Raw genomic sequence first — 19,619 nt, 5'->3', positions numbered from 1 at the left:
ACACACGTGTCGACATGATGCAGTCAGTTGACCTCCTTCGCTGCCTTGACACTTGTCAGTGCTGTGATGTTTCAGCTGACGTTGATGACGTTGCTGAAAGGGCCCAGGAGCCCAAATGCTGGGCAACCCTTGGTTATGCAAAGCAGGAAAATTTTTCGCCTTTTCGCTATGCTCGGTAGTATTGATACTCCGTACAGATATTATGTATGTACATTACATGAGGCTGTGTCTTCCCGCAGCGACTCATTGGTCCAAGCCCAACGGATAAAGTGGATCTCGGCTGTTGAAGCAGAAATTGCGTCGTGGTTGGCTGGACGCGACCTGTCAAAATAAAATGAACGGGAGAGGCTTACATATGCACACTTACACCGGTGATCGCCTGTGCATCTTGGACGCAGCCGGATGCCAAAGCAATCATCCAGGCTGGGGTCGCCATCATGCCATGCCATCACGTCTCTTTAATCTTTGCTCCACGGTGCTACGCTGTTGCCCAAACTGGATGGTGACTGGCAAATGTGTTAGCAAAACATGGGCAGGGTTCAGATGTTGTTGATATCTTGTTCCACCGGTGAGGAGAATGCATCCCGTCCACCCTAGTTGGGGGTCAGCTAAGGGGCCATGAAAGGATACATGTACAATGCACAGCGGAGGGGGAGCAAGAATGGAGGCGCCTGCGTTCGGGTCTTCCTGCGTTCGGGGATGCTTCTCGGCCGTATCCTAGATTATGTGGCAAGGAGCTCATCGGATTTCATTTTCTTGGCATACGTCCAAAGTCGCGGTACTTCAAGAGACTTGTGATGCTGGCCCCCCCTGCCCTGCGTTCCATCCTGTTTTTTTTTTCTCCGAATTCCTGGGTTCAGCGGCTGAAGGAGGCAAACAGACTCTCCACGATGTAGCGTGCGCCGTGCGCCGTGTGCATCCCGCGCTCACGAGGGTCTCCAGATTGCATCTGCCATGGCCGTCACCTTGACCATTTCTGAGACGTCATGCACACGAACTATATCTGCTCCCCCTTGCACTGCCGCTGCCATCGTGGCTGCCGTGCCCCAGATTCTGTCCGACAGCTCCTCTGCCTTGGTTACCTTGCCGACAAAGCTCTTGCGGCTCGAGCCAACGAGCCATGGCAGACCCCCAAGACCGGGCCAGGCCCTTAGTTCATCCAAGCGTCTCAGCAGCTCGAGGTTCTGATTAGCCGTCTTTGCAAACCCAATGCCAGGATCTAGAATGATGCGCCATCGCCGAATGCCGGCCTCTTCAGCTGCCGAGATGCGCTGGAGAAGCTCCGACGCGACCGTGGGGACTAATCCGTCGTCATAATTGGTAAGTTGCATCATATTTTGGGGGGTGCCGCGCATATGCATTAGACAGATTGTTTTTCCAAGACGCGCCACTGTCGACAACATATCCGGGTCAAGCAACCCAGCTGAAACATCGTTGATGATATCGGCGCCGCCAGCTACGGCTCTTTCAGCTACAGAAGCCCGATATGTGTCCACGCTAATGGCAATATTGCTTGCTTCCGGAATAGATCGTATAAGTTGGATTGCTGGAATGACACGGGACGCTTCTTCCTCCGCGGAGACTTCAGGGCGGCCGGGAGCCGTTGACTGGCCCCCTACATCAATAATTGTAGCGCCACCTTGGATATGACGCAATACTGTGTCACGAAGATTGCTCAAGTCGTTCTTGCCCCCGTCCGAGAACGAGTCTGGAGTCAGGTTCAAGATGGCCATGACTTGAGTCTTTCTATTGTGAACAAGAGGCATGAGACTTTGACAAGCACCACGAAGCGGAGTTACTGATGAGAGGGGTTTCCCCGTCGGAAGTTCGTTGAGATAGTCCTGGACCAGTTTCCATGGTTTCGACGCGTCAAGAGGTTTTGAGGGCGCCAATCTTTGAGTGATGTATGTTAGATTCCGCCAGGTGACTGCAGGCATCGTGATTGTAAGAGCGCATGCTTACTCTGACAATGGCCTCAAAACAAACTCGCGTTCTGGGATACCGGTATGAGGCACATTGAGTCGTTCATGGCTTACGGTTTCATCGCCGTAGAGCAGTATGTCCAAGTCAATATTGCGAGGGCCCTTATCAATGAGCTTCCGACGACCCATTTCATTTTCTATTGATTGAAGCTGGTCCAACAAGGCGAGTGGTTCAAGATCTGTCTCCACCTGAAGTTGCAATCAGTAAAAAATGAAGAAGAAAAGCCAAGTTGGCTGGTACTTTTTGGTGTATTTCCAGCGTCTCGCCTTCAACGCCGCTGGGAACTCGTGCAAACTTACTTCACAAGCTCCGTTTAGGAATGCGTCCTGGTCCAAAACATACATGGGCTCTGTCTCCCATAGACTACTCGTGCGCGTTACGCGAATGCCTCGACGATCCATTTCGCTACATGCCTTTTCTATCTCGGCCACTCGGTCGCCCAGATTGCTTCCGAGGGCAATGTACGCCTTCTTCTTGCGGCTACCGCCATGACAGGCACACGCAGAAGAGTGTCGTCTGGACGATTTTTGGATTCCCAGTGGCGTGAGGCTTTGCTGCGAAGCAGTTGATGCATGCTGCAGCGTCCGAAGTGAAGGCTCCGAGACGGAAAGGACTCCTCGTGGCGGCGTTGAGAAGAACCGACGAGCAGTTTGCACCTGCCGGAGCCCCCGGTTTGCCTGCAGGGTACGCAAAACAGCTGCGGGCGAAAGGGTTGAAGCCATTTGTGCCAACGTCACCGGTATTCAGAAGGGGAGCAGACAAAAGGCGGTTCGCCAATGATGTTGGAGTTTGTCTGTGATATGCTCCGTAGGTCTGTCTGTCTCTGACTCCTTGGGGTTCTGGTTGTTTCGAGTTTTTGGAAACTTGGCGCGGCGTCGCGGCAGAAAGGAATCGCCGGCTTCCGTCCGCGTCCGCATGTGGATGACTTTTGCTTGGGCACGCACTGGCGTCCGATCTTCAACGTGGCCCAACTCCGAATGTCACGTCGTGCCGCCACGGGTTGACGGCCGGTCGGAGCCCCTGCCATGGCACATGAGTGCTCCGACTGACGACCGGCTATGGCATGCATTCCGGCACAGATATGAGGGGATCCGGCCCGGCAGAGACTCAAGTCGACCGACCCCAGTGCTGGTGCTGAGACCACGGAAATGCGTTCATGGCAGATGGCAGATGGCAGCATGCATGACTGGGGGGCTCATCATAAGTCGCAAATGCAGGAAAGCATCGATACGAGTAAACCACCAGTGGCACGTAGTCAACATTGTCGGCTCAGGGCTGCGTCTCCTCTCGCCACTTGCCCGCGCAGTTTGCACGGTACATGTAGGAGCCAGGACATGTTCGTGCATACAATTGCCCAAGCGGCTCGGTCACAGGTAGGTAATCAAGAATCAACAGAGACTTCCTACCCCAAACAAGCCACTCTCTCCGCGCTCTGGCGTCCATTCCGACGGACAGTCTGCTTGCCCCGCGACGCCCGACTCATCACCCGCATCGCCTCTCTGCTTCCTCGGCTTCTTTCCCCAGAGTCTCCCCTCGAAGCATACTGCGCTAGACCCAAGACGATACTAGCGCCAGACGGACCTTCACGAGCCTCGGCACAACTCAGCTGCGCGTGGCGAATCATTGGCTAGTTTGGCTGTCCTTTCCACCCAAAGCGCTTCCTGAACCACTTTGCCCATTGTCGCATGGCTCGAGTTCTCATGTGAGCGGACGGACTATTTCTATCTACAACTCTCCATCTTTCTCGTGCTCGTGGCTTCTTTCCTACTTCTTGCATAACCGTTAATACCCCTTTTTTGTCGTTGAACATTCTCTTTCCCAGCATCTCCAGACACAACATCCGACAAGATGGCCTCTCCTCGTAAGTTTTGCTCCCCCTGCAACACAGTCTCGCCACCAACGTCGCGACGCATTGCTCGCCTTCTTCCCTGTCACGATTTGAGAACTGACCATGGCGTGTGCGGCGTACAGAGCAGATTCGAACCCCCATCACGGATCTTTTCAAGATCCAGCACCCCATCCTGCTCGCTGGTATGAATGTCGCTGCCGGTCCTAAGCTGGCTGCTGCAGTTACCAACGCTGGTGGAATGGGCGTCATTGGCGGTGTCGGCTACACCCCCGACATGCTTCGCGAGCAGATCTCTGAACTCAAGGAGTACCTGACCGACAAGAATGCCCCCTTTGGCGTCGATTTGCTTCTTCCCCAGGTCGGTGGCAATGCCCGCAAGACCAAGTAAGTAGTCCCGAGTCTTGACCAACCCCACGCTTAGGCTGGGTCCTCCTGTGGTGCACAATCACATGCTTAAATGCGCCGACCATCCGGCCATATGACAACGTCGGGAGAAACAGAGAGGCTAACAATGCACCCTTTTTTTTTCCCAACCCACAGCTACGATTACACCAAGGGCAAGCTCGACGAGCTCGTCGACATCGTCATCGAGTCAGGCGCCAAGCTGTTCGTCTCTGCCGTCGGTGTCCCCCCCAAGCATGTCGTCGAGAAGCTGCAGAAGGCCGGTATCTTGTACATGAACATGATCGGCCACGTCAAGCACGTTAAGAAGTGCCTTGACCTCGGCGTCGACATCATCTGCGCCCAGGGTGGAGAGGGTGGTGGTCACACCGGTGATATCCCCACCACCGTTCTGATTCCCGCAGTCGTCGAGGCTTGCAAGGGCCACAAGTCCCCCGTCTCCGGAGGCCCCGTGCAGGTCGTCGCCGCTGGTGGTATTCACAACGGCCAGCTCCTCGCCTCTGCTCTTATGATGGGTGCCAGCGGTGTCTGGGTTGGAACCCGCTTCATTCTCACTGATGAGGCTGGTGCTCCCAAGGCTCACAAGGATGCCGTCCGCACTGCTGGTCACGACGATAACATCCGTACCATTATCTTCACTGGTCGCCCCATGCGTGTTCGCAACAACCCATACATCAACGACTGGGAGACCAACAGAATCCAGGAGATGAAGGAGCTGACCGCCAAGGGCACCATCCCTTATGAGGTTGATCTTGAGCGATTCATGGGTGGCGAAGCTAAAGAGCATAGCGGTGTCGAGTCCTACAGCAGTAATGCTGCCTCTGAGGCAGAGGAGGACGACGATGAGGGTGATGACCCTCTCGAGCAGTTCCGCCCTTACCTGATGGGCAAGTGTGCCGCAGTTGTCAACGAGCAGAAGTCCGCCAAAGCTGTCGTTGACGAGTTTGTCAACGATGCTGTTGCCTGGATCAAGAAGGGTAACCAGATGATTGCTAAGCTGTAAAACAAGAATGTTTATATGGTTTCTTTTGTCACGATCATGTAGAGTATATACAGCATTTTGATACGCATGCATAATCTCAAAATTCAACTTACGATAGTAAAGTTTGTTGTTCCGAGTCCTCATTCACAAGTGATATCCTACAGATCTACTAGATAGAAACTTTGTGCCACGTCGTAATGTTGGAGAAGTAAAGAAGAAAAAAACGTCTATTTTTCATGCCAATCAACTACAGCCAATTTAAGTTCACACGTACGCCATTATTAGCAGATTGCGACGGCCGTTCACCCATACAGCATCATCATTCCATTGATGTTGGTCTTTTTAGGTACATCCTGCCTCGTCGCGTAAAAAAAAAAAAAAATTCACTCCACTGGCTTCTTGGCCCTCTGCTCAGACCAAGCTCGCCTGAAGAACCATCTCCAAGGGATGAGATGCGTTGTCGTGTTCACACAGTCGTCCGAGCGGGTCCGAGTCCTCTCAACTACCGAGGTAGTTGCGAATAGCGCCCTGCAGGCGGGTAGCTCCTTCGCCAAGGACGTTTGTAAGATTTTCCAGGTCGTCACTAGCGGTGATGCCGAATTTGCGAACAAAATCTTTGGCGGCTGATTCCAAATCGCCATACTCTTCCTCGACATCTTCCTCAGGTCGTCCAAAGTAGGCGTTGGAGGAGATGGCGGATGCGCCCTCGAATCCTTGCAGACGAGACTTGGCTTCTGCCTGAGCATTGGGATCGAACGATCCCTTGCCGAAGTATTCATCGGACGAAATGCCCTTCTGAGCGCCAAACTTGTTTCGTGCGTAGTTGTTCGAGTCATCTGTAGCCATGTTAGAGAAGTAGTCCAAAAATCAGTAGTCGAGTAATCTTGCCTTCAACAGCCTTGACAGGTCCTACAGATCCAAAGCCGCCTGCATTCTTCTTTGCGGGTTGGGCGGTCGATTTCCCCCCTCCGACCTGACCAAATCCCAGACGTGCAACACCCATTCCCAGTCTTTCGACTTCGGCGTTCGACTTTTGACGAGTATGAGAGCTGGTGCCGGATCTGGGAGGGCTCACAGGAGTAGGGGACAGAATGGTGGCGGCCCCAGGAGCATCTTTAGTAGGCTCGTCCTCGGCTTCCGGGTCATACCCCAGCTTAGCAATTCTCTCAGCCTCCTCCTTGGCCTTTTTCTCGGCTTCATCAAAGTCAATGGAGTCACCGGCGACTTTTTTCGCGCCAAGTTTTTGGGTCTTCTTAGCCCCAAGCACGTTGAGCTTCTTGGGACCGCCTGCGGTCGTTGTCTTGCGGAGGGCAGCTGATGTAGTAAGGCGGCTGGCGGCAGGCTTTGATTCACCGGTAGAGTCGGACTTGGCGAGAGATGACGATGGTCGAGAAGTGTCCTTTCCATTGCCATTGCCAGCGTTCAAGAACGGTGAGGGGGTTCGGCCAACGACGGGAGGGGTCGCCGTTCGCGAGAGGGGCGGCGTAGGTCGCTTGATGGCGGGCTTATCCCACGAAGAGAAAAAATCGTCGTCAGGCTCTCCTGCAGGAGTTGAGGAGCCATCGTCGGCGCCGTCGGCCATGACAACTTCGTCGGGGTGTCTGTGAATTATTCGTTAGGGCGATTTCCCACACAGTGATAAAGCAGGACCTGGCCATAACAAACTCTTTAGCATCGCGAGCAGCCCGTCTCTTAAGCTCATCTTTATACTTGGTGGCCGCATTGGACTGGTATTTCGTCTTGGGGTCTTTGCTGTTCAATGCCGCAGTTCCTCCGTTTTGCTGGAAGAATTTGGTGGCCGATTCATTGCCACCCACCTTCATCAAACGCAACTGGTCCCATTGCCATTCTGAATTCAGTTGTTAAATGAGTTCGCGCAAATAGTTGCTGGGTATACATACGGTCCAAGTTGGTCGATCGTACAAAGGAGATATGAACGCCTAGGTTTCGGTGGTTGGACGAGCAGTCCAGACACAGATAGATACCGAAGGGCACTGAAGTCCAGGTCGGGTTCTTTTGGCCGCAGTCAAAGCATATCTAGGTCAAGGAGGTCAGTAATCGCACGCGACTCCAATGCATCGCAACTAGCATTCACCTTATTCGCAGGCTTCGACTTGAGCTTCTCAAATAACTTGAGCGACTGTTGCTTAGTAGCGAGACCACTCATTTTAGGCAGGCGGAGCGCGTCGTAGTCGCAAGTGCGTACGTTTGATGACTATCGTGTTCACCAGATAAAAGCCACCCGTTTCCGATGGCAAATATTGGGCAGGGATAGAGGCGATGCGCACGATTGCTGTTGGAGAACAGGACAAGTCGTCCAGTCTTTAAGGGGACGTGATGCGAGGGGCGATGGTCCAGGCGGGCCAAGTGGCATATGCGTGGCGCTAATCTTGATTGGGTTAAAAATCAAACCCCACATCCAACCTTGGCTTGATCCTCGTGAACATCTAAAAGGCATTACAGACATAAACCAGCTTCACAAGGTTCAGCGACGACAGCGACGGCTTGGTTAGACGTCCTAGGAAGCCGGTAACGATACGAAATACCTTCGCGACAAAAAAGTCCTCGTTTCACGAGAACCAACAGGAAAAGCACCTGTATGATGGAAGCTGTACAGTCGCAAAAATGAAACCAACCACCACCACAATGCTAGCCATCCGGCCCACGATGAGTCTCTTCGCCCCGATATCGATGCGTTGCGTGTTTCGAAATCGATCATATGCAACTCAGAGCGGCCACGGAGGGAGTGAATCTCTGAGCCCAAAACGCCGCAGCGTTACTCCTTTCAACGACGATGGCTATGTCCCTTGGAGCGAGCTCTCTGCAGGAGAAAAGACTGCCCGTGCAACACAGCAGACATTCAACTTTGGCTTCGTCCTAGTCGGTCTGGCGCTTACCGTAAGCTTCGCTCATATTACTGATGCGTAACTAGGCTGAGGAGAGCACAATTCTGACCAAAGAAACAGGGCGCAGTTGGGTATTTTCTGTGGACGGACGTCTTTGCACCGGACAGCAAAATCAGCCAATTCAACCGGGCCGTCGACAAGATCAAGAAGGATCCACGATGCATTGAAGTGCTCGGAGATGCCAAGAAAATCATTGCACACGGGGAAGAGACTACGAACAAGTGGAGAAGAGCAAGACCAGTCGCGTAGGTTCTGTGCCGTGGTGTTAGTTCCAAGTGAAATGATGTTGACCTGCTTTTCAGGTCCTCAGAGCGTGTCGACCAACAAGGAAACGAGCATTTATTGATGCACTTCCACGTAAGTAGCATGGTCTGAAAAAAACAGCGTCACATGTTTATTGATACCGAGTGCGGAACAGGTCGACGGCCCAAATCAAAACGGCGTGGCGCAGCTACACATGGTGAGGCGACGAGGCGAATCCGATTATGAGTACAAATATCTGTTCCTTGATGTCAAAGGCCACGAACGAATTTACCTCGAGAATGCCGACTCTACGTCGAGCGTAGGAAAGAAACAGCTAAGCTTCTTTGGAGTTAAGTGGTGAAACTGGACCAGATGTAAGAGATCTCGGACGAGGAGGGCTATTTTTTTTTCCCGGCTACTCTTTGCTTGTATTATTACTTGTTTGCATATGGTCATATCATGGCGCGTTGAAAGGTTCCTCCGGAGGATTACGCATAGGATGATGAATGGAATTGACAGCCATTTTCGCACTGGGAATACGAGACATGGCGCGCACTGGCCCTGTACTTCCGAAGACGATGCTGAAGTGAATCGAATGACGGACAGTAGAGTTTAGGAGCAAGTATCTGTGGCTATCCAAAAACCCAATATCTCACTAGAGTCGCTCCAGGGGTGCGCTTTTCTTCTGTACAGAGAACATGCTTACAATTAGATCGCAGATGCTCCAACTGCCGTCTCCCACTCGGCTCTCAAGAATCAACCCATGCAGTCAGTCCACTCAATGTTTGTTATGCTTAATTTTCGTTTCGACACCGGTACCGTCTTCCATTGGCCAGAAGCACGCAGAACAAGAACTCCTTCCGCGACAGCGCGAGTCAACAAACGAGATCACAAGTGGCAACAACAAACTTGCAAGTAGGAAACCTGAATGTCAGCAGCGCAGGCGGAGATGTAGCAGGAGAAAACCATGCTCATCCTGTCATGGATACGATTGTACATTCACTCGCCACTGTCTCTCGGTTCCACTGCTTTTGCGGACTGATCGTACGCGGCTAAGTGGCTTCGAAACATCAACATAGCTGGTATACTTTGATGACGAAGGTTGGAAATCTGGCCATCTACAGATGCTACGTGTTCGAGTGGCCCAACTCATCTGCAAAAGTAATGTTCAAAGTGACAGACAGAAGAAAACTACCCAGTATCACCGCCCAGCTAGAGTCAGGGATGTATAAACTAAAGAGGTTCCGATAAAGATTGGGAACAGAAGTAAGCCAACGCAACGGGACTGCTAACACGATATGTAGCCACCACATCTACGCTTCGGTATAAATATCAAGCATGTAGCCGTATTACAAACTCGTGTAAACCTGGCAATTTCACCTCGTAGCCTCTGGAACTGGGGAAAATATTGCATGAGCTGTATATTGAGAGGGCGATTCTAAGCATGTTCACGCATTCTCTGCTACTCTTGTCGCCTACATGGTTTCTCCAAACGACATGATGCATCTTGAGGTGGTCACGCTCCCCCTGGGCCACTATACCAATATTACATACTTTACACAGAAGAGCACGCCTTGTACTCCAAGACAAAAGTATATAACTAGAATCGCTCACGTTGTTTGACACATGTTATGGTTCCAAAGATAGATCACGCGTAGACATTAGTATCAGTTGGAATTACTATCAATACCTACTTATAGGAGAATGCAGGTGCCATCGAGCCGAAGCCGTCTGGTCTTGCCAGTCAGAAGACAGGCACGAGGGCACAAACCCAAACCAATACACATGTCCCAGCTCCACGACAGAAGTATACTATGTCATCTCTGCAAAGCAGAACCGGACCATGTATCCAGCACTTGTCGAGCTCGGAAATATTGTTGTATACTCCCAGCAGCACGAGGCGTCGACTGCTCCTCCACGCTCAACACCAACAAAATGCGACCTCACTCCCAACTTCGCACTCGCTCCCAGCCTCAACCGGCAGCGTCTCACGAGAAACCGCACGTCCAAAACCCCTTCAGCGATCCCCCGATCCAAAACCGGATACTTCATCCCCCGACCCCCCAAAGTACCCTAAGCCCACCCTCGCCCCAATTGACATCTCAAATACCATACATACTACTACATACATACATGCTCGGCACAAGTCTCAAGCCTCAGCACTGCCGTCCACGGCACAGGGTCACATCCGTCAAGCACACGGATTCGACGGACATTAAAATCTCCGGAGAGGCCTTTTATCCAGCGTATGTATACCCTTCACACTGGTGATGATGGGTTTTATACAAATGCCGTGCAAACACGGCTCCAGATTTACAGTTTAGGGAAAGTGGTTTTGGTATTAGAAACAAAAGATCCCCGCGACTACGTTGGTGTTGTGCTCAAACTGTCTTGGAAGGTGTGTTTCCCATGACAGCCTCGTGAGAGTCGGTAGATGTAATATTCATCTAGAAGAGGTAATTGCGGTGTTACTTCTCAACCTTTTAGCAATGGTCGTTTGAACTGAGGCGGGTTCGACTTTGGTTGTACTGGTATGGAGGGATTATTGCATGAGCTGGCCAACTTCGTCTACGTCTCGGGATTCGTCCGACGATTGGCTTGCTATGCTCTGCTGATTACAGGTTCGAGATATTCATCCAACGTCGTCATTTCATTCAAGCTCACCGCGACCAGCAGTTGATACCATGGCGCTTGACACGTTCCATGGACCAAATCAACTCACATGTTGCAGTTCAACAAGCTTATAATAAAGGACGCAGCTGACCAACATGGGTGATGCGACGTTCAATTCAGGGGTTCAGTCTCATCAACTCGGAGTTTGCACCGCGAGCCGTTTTACTTGAGAGCATTGCATCTCACAAAAGCCACATCTTGCATGCACTGAATATCTAAATCGCTCACCTTGATTGTATCCTGGAGCATACAAAGCCATTGATATTGCGTTCCTGCGGTGCAAGCTACCACAATCAGCGTGTTGTGTATCCCCATGATGCACGCTCGCAGTCATTCAAACTTGGAGAACGTTTCGTTGCAGCAGCCCGGCTGCATTGGAGATTGTTCTGGCAGGCGGACGGACCACGCCCTCCTCCTTGTCACCATCCTGTGCCGGACCACGCAGTGCGCCGAGGCGGGTGGACGGCCGAAACGTCAAGATGGTGTTGAACACTTGGGGATCACCTAAAGCTGCAATGTAACCGTCTCCAAAAGCTTGACCGGATCGGCACGTTGAAGAGGTTCTCTGTGTCTGCTGCATACTCCCAGAATCGTTCCGTCCATGGTAGAAACACGAATGAGTGACCAGCTGGTATAAGACGACTAGTGTAAACAAACAAGGGTAAAACTTGCTCCGAGTACTGCGGTCCATCTGGACCAGGCCTTCTCTTCGAAATAGTAGCGTGTGCTGAAATTTTCATCTGTTCGACAGGTCCTCGTTCTTTCTCGCTCGCTTCTTCTGCTCTTTCGTCCCGGGTCCGCGTTCACTGAAACATTCTGGCTTCCGTCAATAGCCAGTGGTTGAACAAAATTGCCTCTCTACCATGTACACGCCCGCTTCGTTCGCAGGTGTGTAGCCGTCCAAGGCAGGTCCGAAGGCTGCCCAACCCCGTGTTACAGCAGATATATGGCCCGATGCCGACAGGATGATCGTATTTAGATTTAGATCTGGTCATTCGATCGCGGGTTAACCAGACCACTATAACCCCAAGCAGTGCCAACGCCCCTCATCGTCGTCAGATCGATGTTTCAGCAAATGGCCACAATTGCATGATTTAGTCCGTCGATCAGAGTTGCAGAAGGACCATGTGTGCGTTCAGCAGGTGGTATCCGGCCCGTCCGCTACCGCCGAGCACCCTGGAGAAATGGCAGGTCATGGTCCGTAGAGATAGAAATTTGCCTCGTGCTCCGGGTCTGAGTCTTTCCACCTACTGCTTTTGGTGTGCATTGACTAAACAGATCTCCGCTGTCAGGACTATTCTGCCGTTTAAACGTCCGAGACTAGGCGGCTAGATGATGCGGGAAACTACAGGTCGTGGCTCCACTTAGCCAAGGCTTCTGGTTCGATTCTTCGCCCGGGGGGGCGTGGGTGCAAATTGGTGGTGCCATTTCATCTTTGAACAAAAAGCCTCCGGGGAAAAAGAAAAAGGAAGAAAGGGGAAGAAAAGAAAGAAGATGAAGAAAAAACCTCTGTATCCCGTATCCGAGAGCGAACTTTGCGGTGAAATGCCATTAATCGCCTCGTTGGGCTTCACCGAGGGAGACGGAATGACTCAACGTAGTCTCATCATTCATTAGTAACCACAGTCCGCACCAATTACATAACAATGTCGAGGTCCACGACTCAGCTAGCCTCGTGCCCCTGTGGCCCTCAACAGTGAGGTTGGCGTGGGGAAATAGCGAAAGCAAAATTTGCCTCTCAGGGACCCGCGTCTCGAGAGGGCTTGACAAGGTGCACCCCGGCTCACTGCCGAGCCCAAGACCGACAGTCGCCGAGAATCTGCTCCACGGTGAGGCCTGGTTGGCTGTGCCTGATAGATCGACACCCAGGTACAAATTGGCTTTTTTGACGACTTCGATGGCTGAAGCCTTCTCCCCCTCTGGTTTCTGACCTTGGCAGGTGAACTGCAACGTAACAAGGCCACCGCGCCTATAGTCACCAAAACGATATCCTTCAGCGAGTCGCGCCACCGATCTTTCGGCCTAAAGAGGGGGTTGCGGACGACCTTGATGGCCGCTGAGGTAGTTGTTGTATGCGTCGTATTCCGTGCGCTGACTTTGTTGGTCGTTGTTCACCAAGCTGTCGTTGGGGCTGGCTAACCAACCCATCGAAATCGAGGTACATGGCATGTACATGGCGTGTTAAATTCATAGCATCCTTCTCGGACGGACTGATATAAATTGCCTGGACTGGGTCCATTTGCCTTTAGAGGAGGCTGTGCCAAGTTGATTCTGTAACTTGGACTCCATGATTTCGGTGTTTTAGGCTGCGACTGTGCACATGCTTCATCATCCATCCCAAACGTTTATCAGCAATAACTTCACATGCCAGAGGATTGCATACTGACCTTCTTTGTCTGTGAGTGCGAGTATTGGGTGCTGCAGCTTCGGTGCCCGCGGAATGGCATGACGGGACATTGTACGAGTTGGATCATGCTGAGGTCATCCTCCGTGTTGATCATGTCGACGGCGTTTGAGAATGCCCGCTTAGGTTGCAAGTTTGCGGTGGTTGGTGTTGAAAGCTTTCGATTACGTATGCAGGGGCGATGCAGCGCTCCTTCCTTGTCTCTGCAAATTTTGCTACGACGGCATGTTATTCCTCACCACTTCTCTGTTTGTACACTTTGAGCATGCATTGAAAGCAGCTTGGGCTCAAAGAAAAAAAAAATTCTAAAAAAAATTGGCTTATGTCGAAGGAGGACCTAATGCACGTAATACGAAGTTGTATTACCGCGTGTGTCTGCCTACGGAAAACAAGTAGTAGTATCCGTCCCCGGGCTGCTCAACATCAACCACCACCTGGCTGCGTCGAGCCACCCATTGGTGCGGCGGGATCAAGTGCAATGATTCTTGGCAACAGATATAGTATTTATAAACTGCATTCCTCTGCGTAGTGTTTGCCTTTGGATTACATTTGGAAATACCACCCGGCGAAAGGAGGCAACAACGATTTGCCTTCGTGTCATGCGGCGTCGACGAGAGGCAACTCCGCCACTGTACACGGCATAAGAAACGACGTTGAGGCCCTCGCAATGCGTTCTGGGCGCGGACGGCGTCTTGTCCAACATCGACTAAGGAAGGTCCAGCTTCGCGGAGGGTATCCGTGACAAACGTTCGTACGATGCTTCAAGTTGGACCGGCTTCCAACGGCTTCGCCAAGGCACTCCCAGTTGGGATGACGGCACGAATTCCTCCAGTCGTACGTCTGCACATGGGCCGGCTCAAGCTTCTATGTTTGGATAAGCGAACGTGCCCCGTCCCGTATTAGCCTGCAACAGCAACAGCAACAGCAACAGCAGGATCTGTTGTGCTGCTATCTCGCACGTACGGAAAAAGTGAGTACTACTCCGTAGTATGCTCGGAATGTGCGGAGCAGCGAATGGCAGGCCCGGGGTACCTTGTTTGCAGCGGCACGTTCTCGCCTTGTCTATTCCGAAGGTATCTTGACCTGGTCTGCTCGGAGCCTGTGCAATTCAATCCATGGCAACATTGAACGGTCGCCCCATATGGCGTCGAGTTGCAACAGAGTCCATCAACGATGAGTCTGGCCAAGTAATACAATCCAGACGTCCACGGTAGGTACCTAGGTAGTGACTTTCGGTGGTACCGTACGAGCGTCCTGTGTGCATAAATATTTGGTGAGCAAAAAGAGAAACAAAACAAAGAAAAGGGCCAATTTTTCTGCTGTGCATTTTTCTCATTTCGCACACAGCCGGTTGCATGCGGCCAGCAACCGCGCCACACAGCGCAACGACGACCAGACCGTGGCCCCGAAACCCAAAGGCCCTTACCCAAAAGCCAAGAAGTCTGTTGTATAATGTCTGGGAGCATCTAGATGCCAGGCAGGGGGCTCCAGATGTCGCTCCAGACAGCTCAGATAACTCCACCCCCACAAGATTTGCCTGTTCCAAACGGGCAAATGATGTGCTTTTGTGGCACAGAAACACGGGGGGGGCGCTGCACCTCGCCAGCTGCCATCTGCCATCTGCCAGGTGCCGCAAACCCCGGAACTGGAAGCGACATGGCCCAAGTGCCATCAGCCATCAGCCATCAGCCATTAAGCCCGCCCTGGCCAGTGCGCACATGTCCTGAAATCGGCGGCGCCAAACCCATCCAGCCCAGTGCCATCAAAACACTGAATCTTTACCCGCCCAATGCGAAGCCGACCCGTAGTCTTCTCTTGTCATCGCCTTCTTATTCTCACTATTTTTTTTCTTGTTATAATTGCTGATACAAAGTATTGACACTTTTTCTCTCAAAAAAAAATCTCTTGTTCCGCCGTGGCTTGCGAACCCTGGCCGCGCACCTTGTCCCCGTCCTGCAAGCCTCTGTTCATATGAGTCCATGTGCGCAGTACCTCAATATCACCGCACCAGCAGACCATGCCACCTGGTACACGGTACACGCATACGTCGTATGCTCCAGTAACCGAGCGCCACCGAGAAGCAACCAAATCCAAACTCCACAGTCAAGCCACTGACAAGGAAGGAATACAAAGTCAAACAATACCAGCAACAATTGACAAGACCGCAATACCCCTCCCGGGGGCAGGCGTCCTGTATGGGAACCCTATTGCAAGCGGATTGAAGCTTTGAGCTTTGTCGGCCCGCCAAACGAGGGGGAAATGAGTTTGATAATAAAAAATTTTTTCTTATTTCTTTCTTCAAACCCTCCGCTTTCTGCCTTGTGCTTCCAACAACGTCCTCTGCATTCCGCTGCGACACACACGGATCTGGCGCCAAAGATTTATGCAGCGGTTAATCTGTACCCCCCATGCAACAAAGTGCAGCCCCCACCTTCCCAGGCCGGATTTCCCCATGGGTCGACAGTTGAATTGTCGACAGCCAAGCAGCCCAGGTCGGTCACTTGCACTGAGATACTTGCTTGCTTGCATTCATGCTTCAATGTGCGCAAAAGGCTTTTTTTTTTCTTCCCCTCGCACCCTCTCCACATCTCGCTTGGCCCAAGTGACCGACCTGGCTGGGTTCGTGCTAACATCGCAGGCTGCCGGATATGGTGGCGCTCTGGTAAGCTCTCGATCCGTGACATCTGGAAAGCCAGTCAGTCCACTGGCTGGCCCGCTGCTTGCCTCTGCCTGCGATTTGATGTTTCTCCTGGGCCGGCGCAGAATAAACTTGGCCAAAGGGATTCTGCCTCGTTCGCCCACGCATATGTAGGTGCGGCATGGCTCCCACACACACACAACACCCTCCTGTGGCTGCCGCTCCCTATTTGCTCCCCTTGGACGAGCGGTGAAGAGACGTGTCTCGGAGCGAGGCTTGTTTGCGAGCGCCCACGGAGTATGGAGTACTACTAGTCACTCACCATCCAGGCGAGACAATCAGTTGTCCCTGCTGGGAGTTTGCTTCGGGTTTCGGATAGCCAGAATCAGGTACCGAGAACGGGCAATCGAGGCGGACGAGTTTCCGGATGCCCGCTATTGGACGGTGGCGGTGGCATCCGGCAACACGTCTCGCAACACTAGGCGAGGGTGGACGGCTCGTCAAATCAAAGCCCAGCCGCGGTCTGCTTCTTTTTGCTTCACTCTCCTCCTCCTGGAATGTACTACTACTATCGTTCTCGCTGGCGTGATCGCCAATGGTAGACCACTTGACTTGGCCCTCCTTATAAGCCAAGCCATGCCACGCAATACTTGGCTTGTTTAGCTAGCTGGCTTTGTCACTGCGCCTCATTCGTTAAGGCTTCGTGCAATAGTAACCCGAGTCAACCCGCAAGCTATGAAATGTGCTTACTGAAGCCCTTCTTGGCAGTGTCTTCTTGAAATTATTGGAGTAATTGACCCTATGGCAGAGAGGGTCTGGCTAAATGCCACCCACCGTACATAAGCTTCGCATATAGGAATCTCGTAAGAGACACATTGGCACCAAGGGCAGACTAGTCTCCGGTGCTGAGAGTTGTCGGGCTGAAAGTAAAGTCCATATTGGTCAAGGAAGTGAGGGCATGTCGTTTGTCGTCTAGAGATAACCATCTTGAGCTTGATAGAGCCAGACCGCGTGCGTGTGCGCCTCTGGTTGCTCTAAAAGAAGTCAGACACAAAGAAGGGGAGGTGGAGATGGGCCAGAAGAAAGGGGCTGACCCCGGACTATGGACTATGGCCAAGAAGCAAAACTTCATCTGGAGGCGTAGCTGGCTTTGACATATGCAGACCGTAGGATTTGCTGGGGGACGTTTGTCGGCGTGCTATTATTCCAAAGGGCTTTCAATTAAGGCGGTGGACTTGGTCGAATCTTGTCCATGCTCCATGTGGCTGATGCCTAGTTTCGAGTGTCCGTGTGCATAAGGCATTGATGGAAAAGGAAGGCGAAGAGACCAGAGCTTTTGTTGACGGCTGAAATAAAAGAGGGTACGGAGTACGAATAAACGTTATTAATTAGACTGGCTGACGCATACATACGTGCCCCCTGACGCCATCCCATTCGTCATTTTCCTGCATCCGACATGTTGCAACGACATCTTCTTGGGCCAACCAAACGCCTAAAGAACTTGAGAAAAGTGGTCACAGTGAAAAGTATAAATAATAGTAGTTACAAAAGACAATGCCAGAAACGGAAACAAATACGACGGGTTGGTAAAAGGGTCAATATAGTTAGTTCTGTACGCTGTGCACATTTCCGATTCCTTCCCACTGGGCATTTTGTCTCTCCACTCAGTGTTCCCCAGGAGTTGCGAAAAAAAAAAGGTCCATTGACAATCCAATTATTTTGTTTAAATATCAACTTGAAGAATGTGAGTCCTCCGGGGGATAAGTGGTGATGTCTATAGTCATTCCGTCCGTCCTTTGAAGTTGCTGCCACCAAACAAAACAAAAAAATACCATAATGGCTTCTCAGGGTTGCGTATGGGATAGTAACCATCGCAAATGTAAACCGTAAACGCCTACTCTTTCTATACCTCTATAACCCAAAAGTCGTCATGTCGTGCAAGTAGTTACGGTAGCTTGGTACATCTCAAACCCGGTCCATCAGATCGCCGCCAGCAAGGCTACCGGCGGTCGAGCTTCTGCCACTGTTGCTGTATCCGCTGTCTGACAGCAGGTCCTGAACAGCGACCTTGGGAACCTGGGGAACGGGAAGTTTTCGCTGCGCGCCATCAGGGCGGCTGATAATATCCGTCAGGGACATTCCATTGCTCCGGGGAGCGTTCAACTGAGGAGGGAATTGCGGGGCATCCAAGTGTGGCTCCATGGGCGCCAAAGCCGGTGTCGTGTTATGGTGAAGCGACAAGTTCCGGATACTTGGCAACTCGTAGCCCGAGAAGGGTCGGAGACGAGGCGAGTGAGCAGGAGTCGCAATTGGGGTGTGATCCGGAGTAGGTGAGAGTGAATCATGAGAGAAAGTTGGAGACGAAGGGGCCGTTGAGTTGGGGGAGTTTGGCCTTGAACGCTTGGCGTGGCGCATGCCGTTGTAGTGGTCGTCATGGTCTTCACTCGAGTGAGACCTCGCCATGTGGTACGACGAGAGGCCGTTGGGGTGGCCCCGAGAGCTATGCATGCTGTGACCATAGTAGTGCCGAGCGCTGTGACTGGGAGGCGCTGTCAAAGTCTCACGCTCCACCTGAGTTGCGGCCTTGGCCAACATGGAGATATCACCGCCACGGCTGTAAGGGTGCATAGGTGGTGGGTGAGGATGCTGGGCAAAGGAGGCGAAGGAGTGAGGAGGAGAGACGTTGGGAGAGGCCAGGGTCGAGGTGGGAGCAGAGCGGATCGTCTTGGGTGCCGGAGGAGGCGCCATCATGCCCTCATGGTGCATATGAGGAGGCAGGCCCTGGTGATGATGATGGTGGTGGTGCTGGTGGTGGTGATGCTGGCCCTTGTTCCCACGGCGCGAGTTGGGGTTGTTGTGAATTCGCGAGTGACGAGTCAACTCGTCGGAGCGGGAGAACTTCTTGCTGCAACCGGGGAACTGGCAAGCATGAGGCTTCTCGCCCGTGTGAGTGCGAATATGTCTTGTCTGGTGTTCGAGACGATGGAAAGCCTTGTCACAGAGAGGGCACTTGTACGGACGAGGAAGCTCGTTGGTCGTATCCGAGGCCTGGGCGCCAGGCAGAGGCCCGTTGGGCTTGATGACGGTGACTGATGCGCTTGCCATTGCGGCGTCAGCCTGTCGGGATCTCGAGTTGTGGTCAGCCTGGGCTGAGGGATTCAGCAAGTTGGTGAAGTCGACTGCAGACTGTGACCGTTGCATGTGATCCAGTGCAGTGCAGTGCCAGGACTCAGCAGGGGGAGCAGTGTTAGTCTCAAAGGCAGCGACGTTCAGATACAAATTGGTCCAAGTTGCTGCGTCTGGTTGCAAAAGAGCGTCTTGTGTTGTGAGTCTGGAGCCGAGCCTGAACCGTGAGTAGGGTTCAAGTCAACAATACGCAAAGACGGAAAAGAAGAAGAAAAACTGGTTGTGCAGGGCAAAGTCGAATTTGTCTGGAGTGGGAAGAAACGGGGGAATCTTTTTTCGGAGGAGGGGGACGAGGGGAGCGAACGGTTTTAATAGGGCGGGTTTGGCCGGAACCACACAGGCGTGAAGCGTGA

General features: G+C 52.3%; 5 protein-coding genes across 5 annotated transcripts; 2 read left to right on the top strand and 3 right to left on the bottom strand.

Annotated features, from left to right (window-relative positions):
• Nucleotides 1-926: 926 nt before the first annotated feature.
• MAA_06440 (Pterin-binding protein) lies at nucleotides 927-2,705 on the bottom strand (the record flags this gene model as incomplete). The annotated part of the gene is made up of 3 exons (XM_007824438.1): nucleotides 927-1,893; nucleotides 1,963-2,171; nucleotides 2,283-2,705. The coding sequence occupies 3 exons, from the start codon at nucleotides 2,703-2,705 to the stop codon at nucleotides 927-929; spliced, it is 1,599 nt and encodes a 532-aa protein (XP_007822629.1).
• A 1,126-nt stretch (nucleotides 2,706-3,831) lies between these two features.
• MAA_06441 (Aldolase-type TIM barrel) lies at nucleotides 3,832-5,237 on the top strand (the record flags this gene model as incomplete). Its single annotated transcript, XM_007824439.1, has 3 exons — nucleotides 3,832-3,844; nucleotides 3,955-4,216; nucleotides 4,373-5,237. The coding sequence occupies 3 exons, from the start codon at nucleotides 3,832-3,834 to the stop codon at nucleotides 5,235-5,237; spliced, it is 1,140 nt and encodes a 379-aa protein (XP_007822630.1).
• A 477-nt stretch (nucleotides 5,238-5,714) lies between these two features.
• MAA_06442 (GTPase-activating protein) lies at nucleotides 5,715-7,383 on the bottom strand (the record flags this gene model as incomplete). Its single annotated transcript, XM_007824440.2, has 5 exons — nucleotides 5,715-6,052; nucleotides 6,195-6,817; nucleotides 6,867-7,065; nucleotides 7,118-7,253; nucleotides 7,312-7,383. The coding sequence occupies 5 exons, from the start codon at nucleotides 7,381-7,383 to the stop codon at nucleotides 5,715-5,717; spliced, it is 1,368 nt and encodes a 455-aa protein (XP_007822631.2).
• Nucleotides 7,384-7,841: 458 nt separating this feature from the next.
• MAA_06443 (import inner membrane translocase subunit tim-21) lies at nucleotides 7,842-8,726 on the top strand (the record flags this gene model as incomplete). The annotated part of the gene is made up of 4 exons (XM_007824441.1): nucleotides 7,842-8,114; nucleotides 8,183-8,367; nucleotides 8,425-8,479; nucleotides 8,541-8,726. The coding sequence occupies 4 exons, from the start codon at nucleotides 7,842-7,844 to the stop codon at nucleotides 8,724-8,726; spliced, it is 699 nt and encodes a 232-aa protein (XP_007822632.1).
• Nucleotides 8,727-18,045: 9,319 nt separating this feature from the next.
• Nucleotides 18,046-19,185, bottom strand: MAA_06444 (zinc finger domain-containing protein; the record flags this gene model as incomplete). Its single annotated transcript, XM_007824442.1, has 1 exon — nucleotides 18,046-19,185. The coding sequence occupies one exon, from the start codon at nucleotides 19,183-19,185 to the stop codon at nucleotides 18,046-18,048; it is 1,140 nt and encodes a 379-aa protein (XP_007822633.1).
• Between the last annotated feature and the right edge of the window lie 434 nt (nucleotides 19,186-19,619).

This window comes from Metarhizium robertsii, assembly GCF_000187425.2.
Source record: "Metarhizium robertsii ARSEF 23 chromosome Unknown MAA_Scf_6, whole genome shotgun sequence".
Taxonomy (NCBI): Eukaryota; Fungi; Ascomycota; class Sordariomycetes; order Hypocreales; family Clavicipitaceae; genus Metarhizium; species Metarhizium robertsii.
The sequence above is the reverse complement of the archived record's forward strand: the minus strand, read 5'-3'. Positions and strand labels throughout refer to the sequence as shown.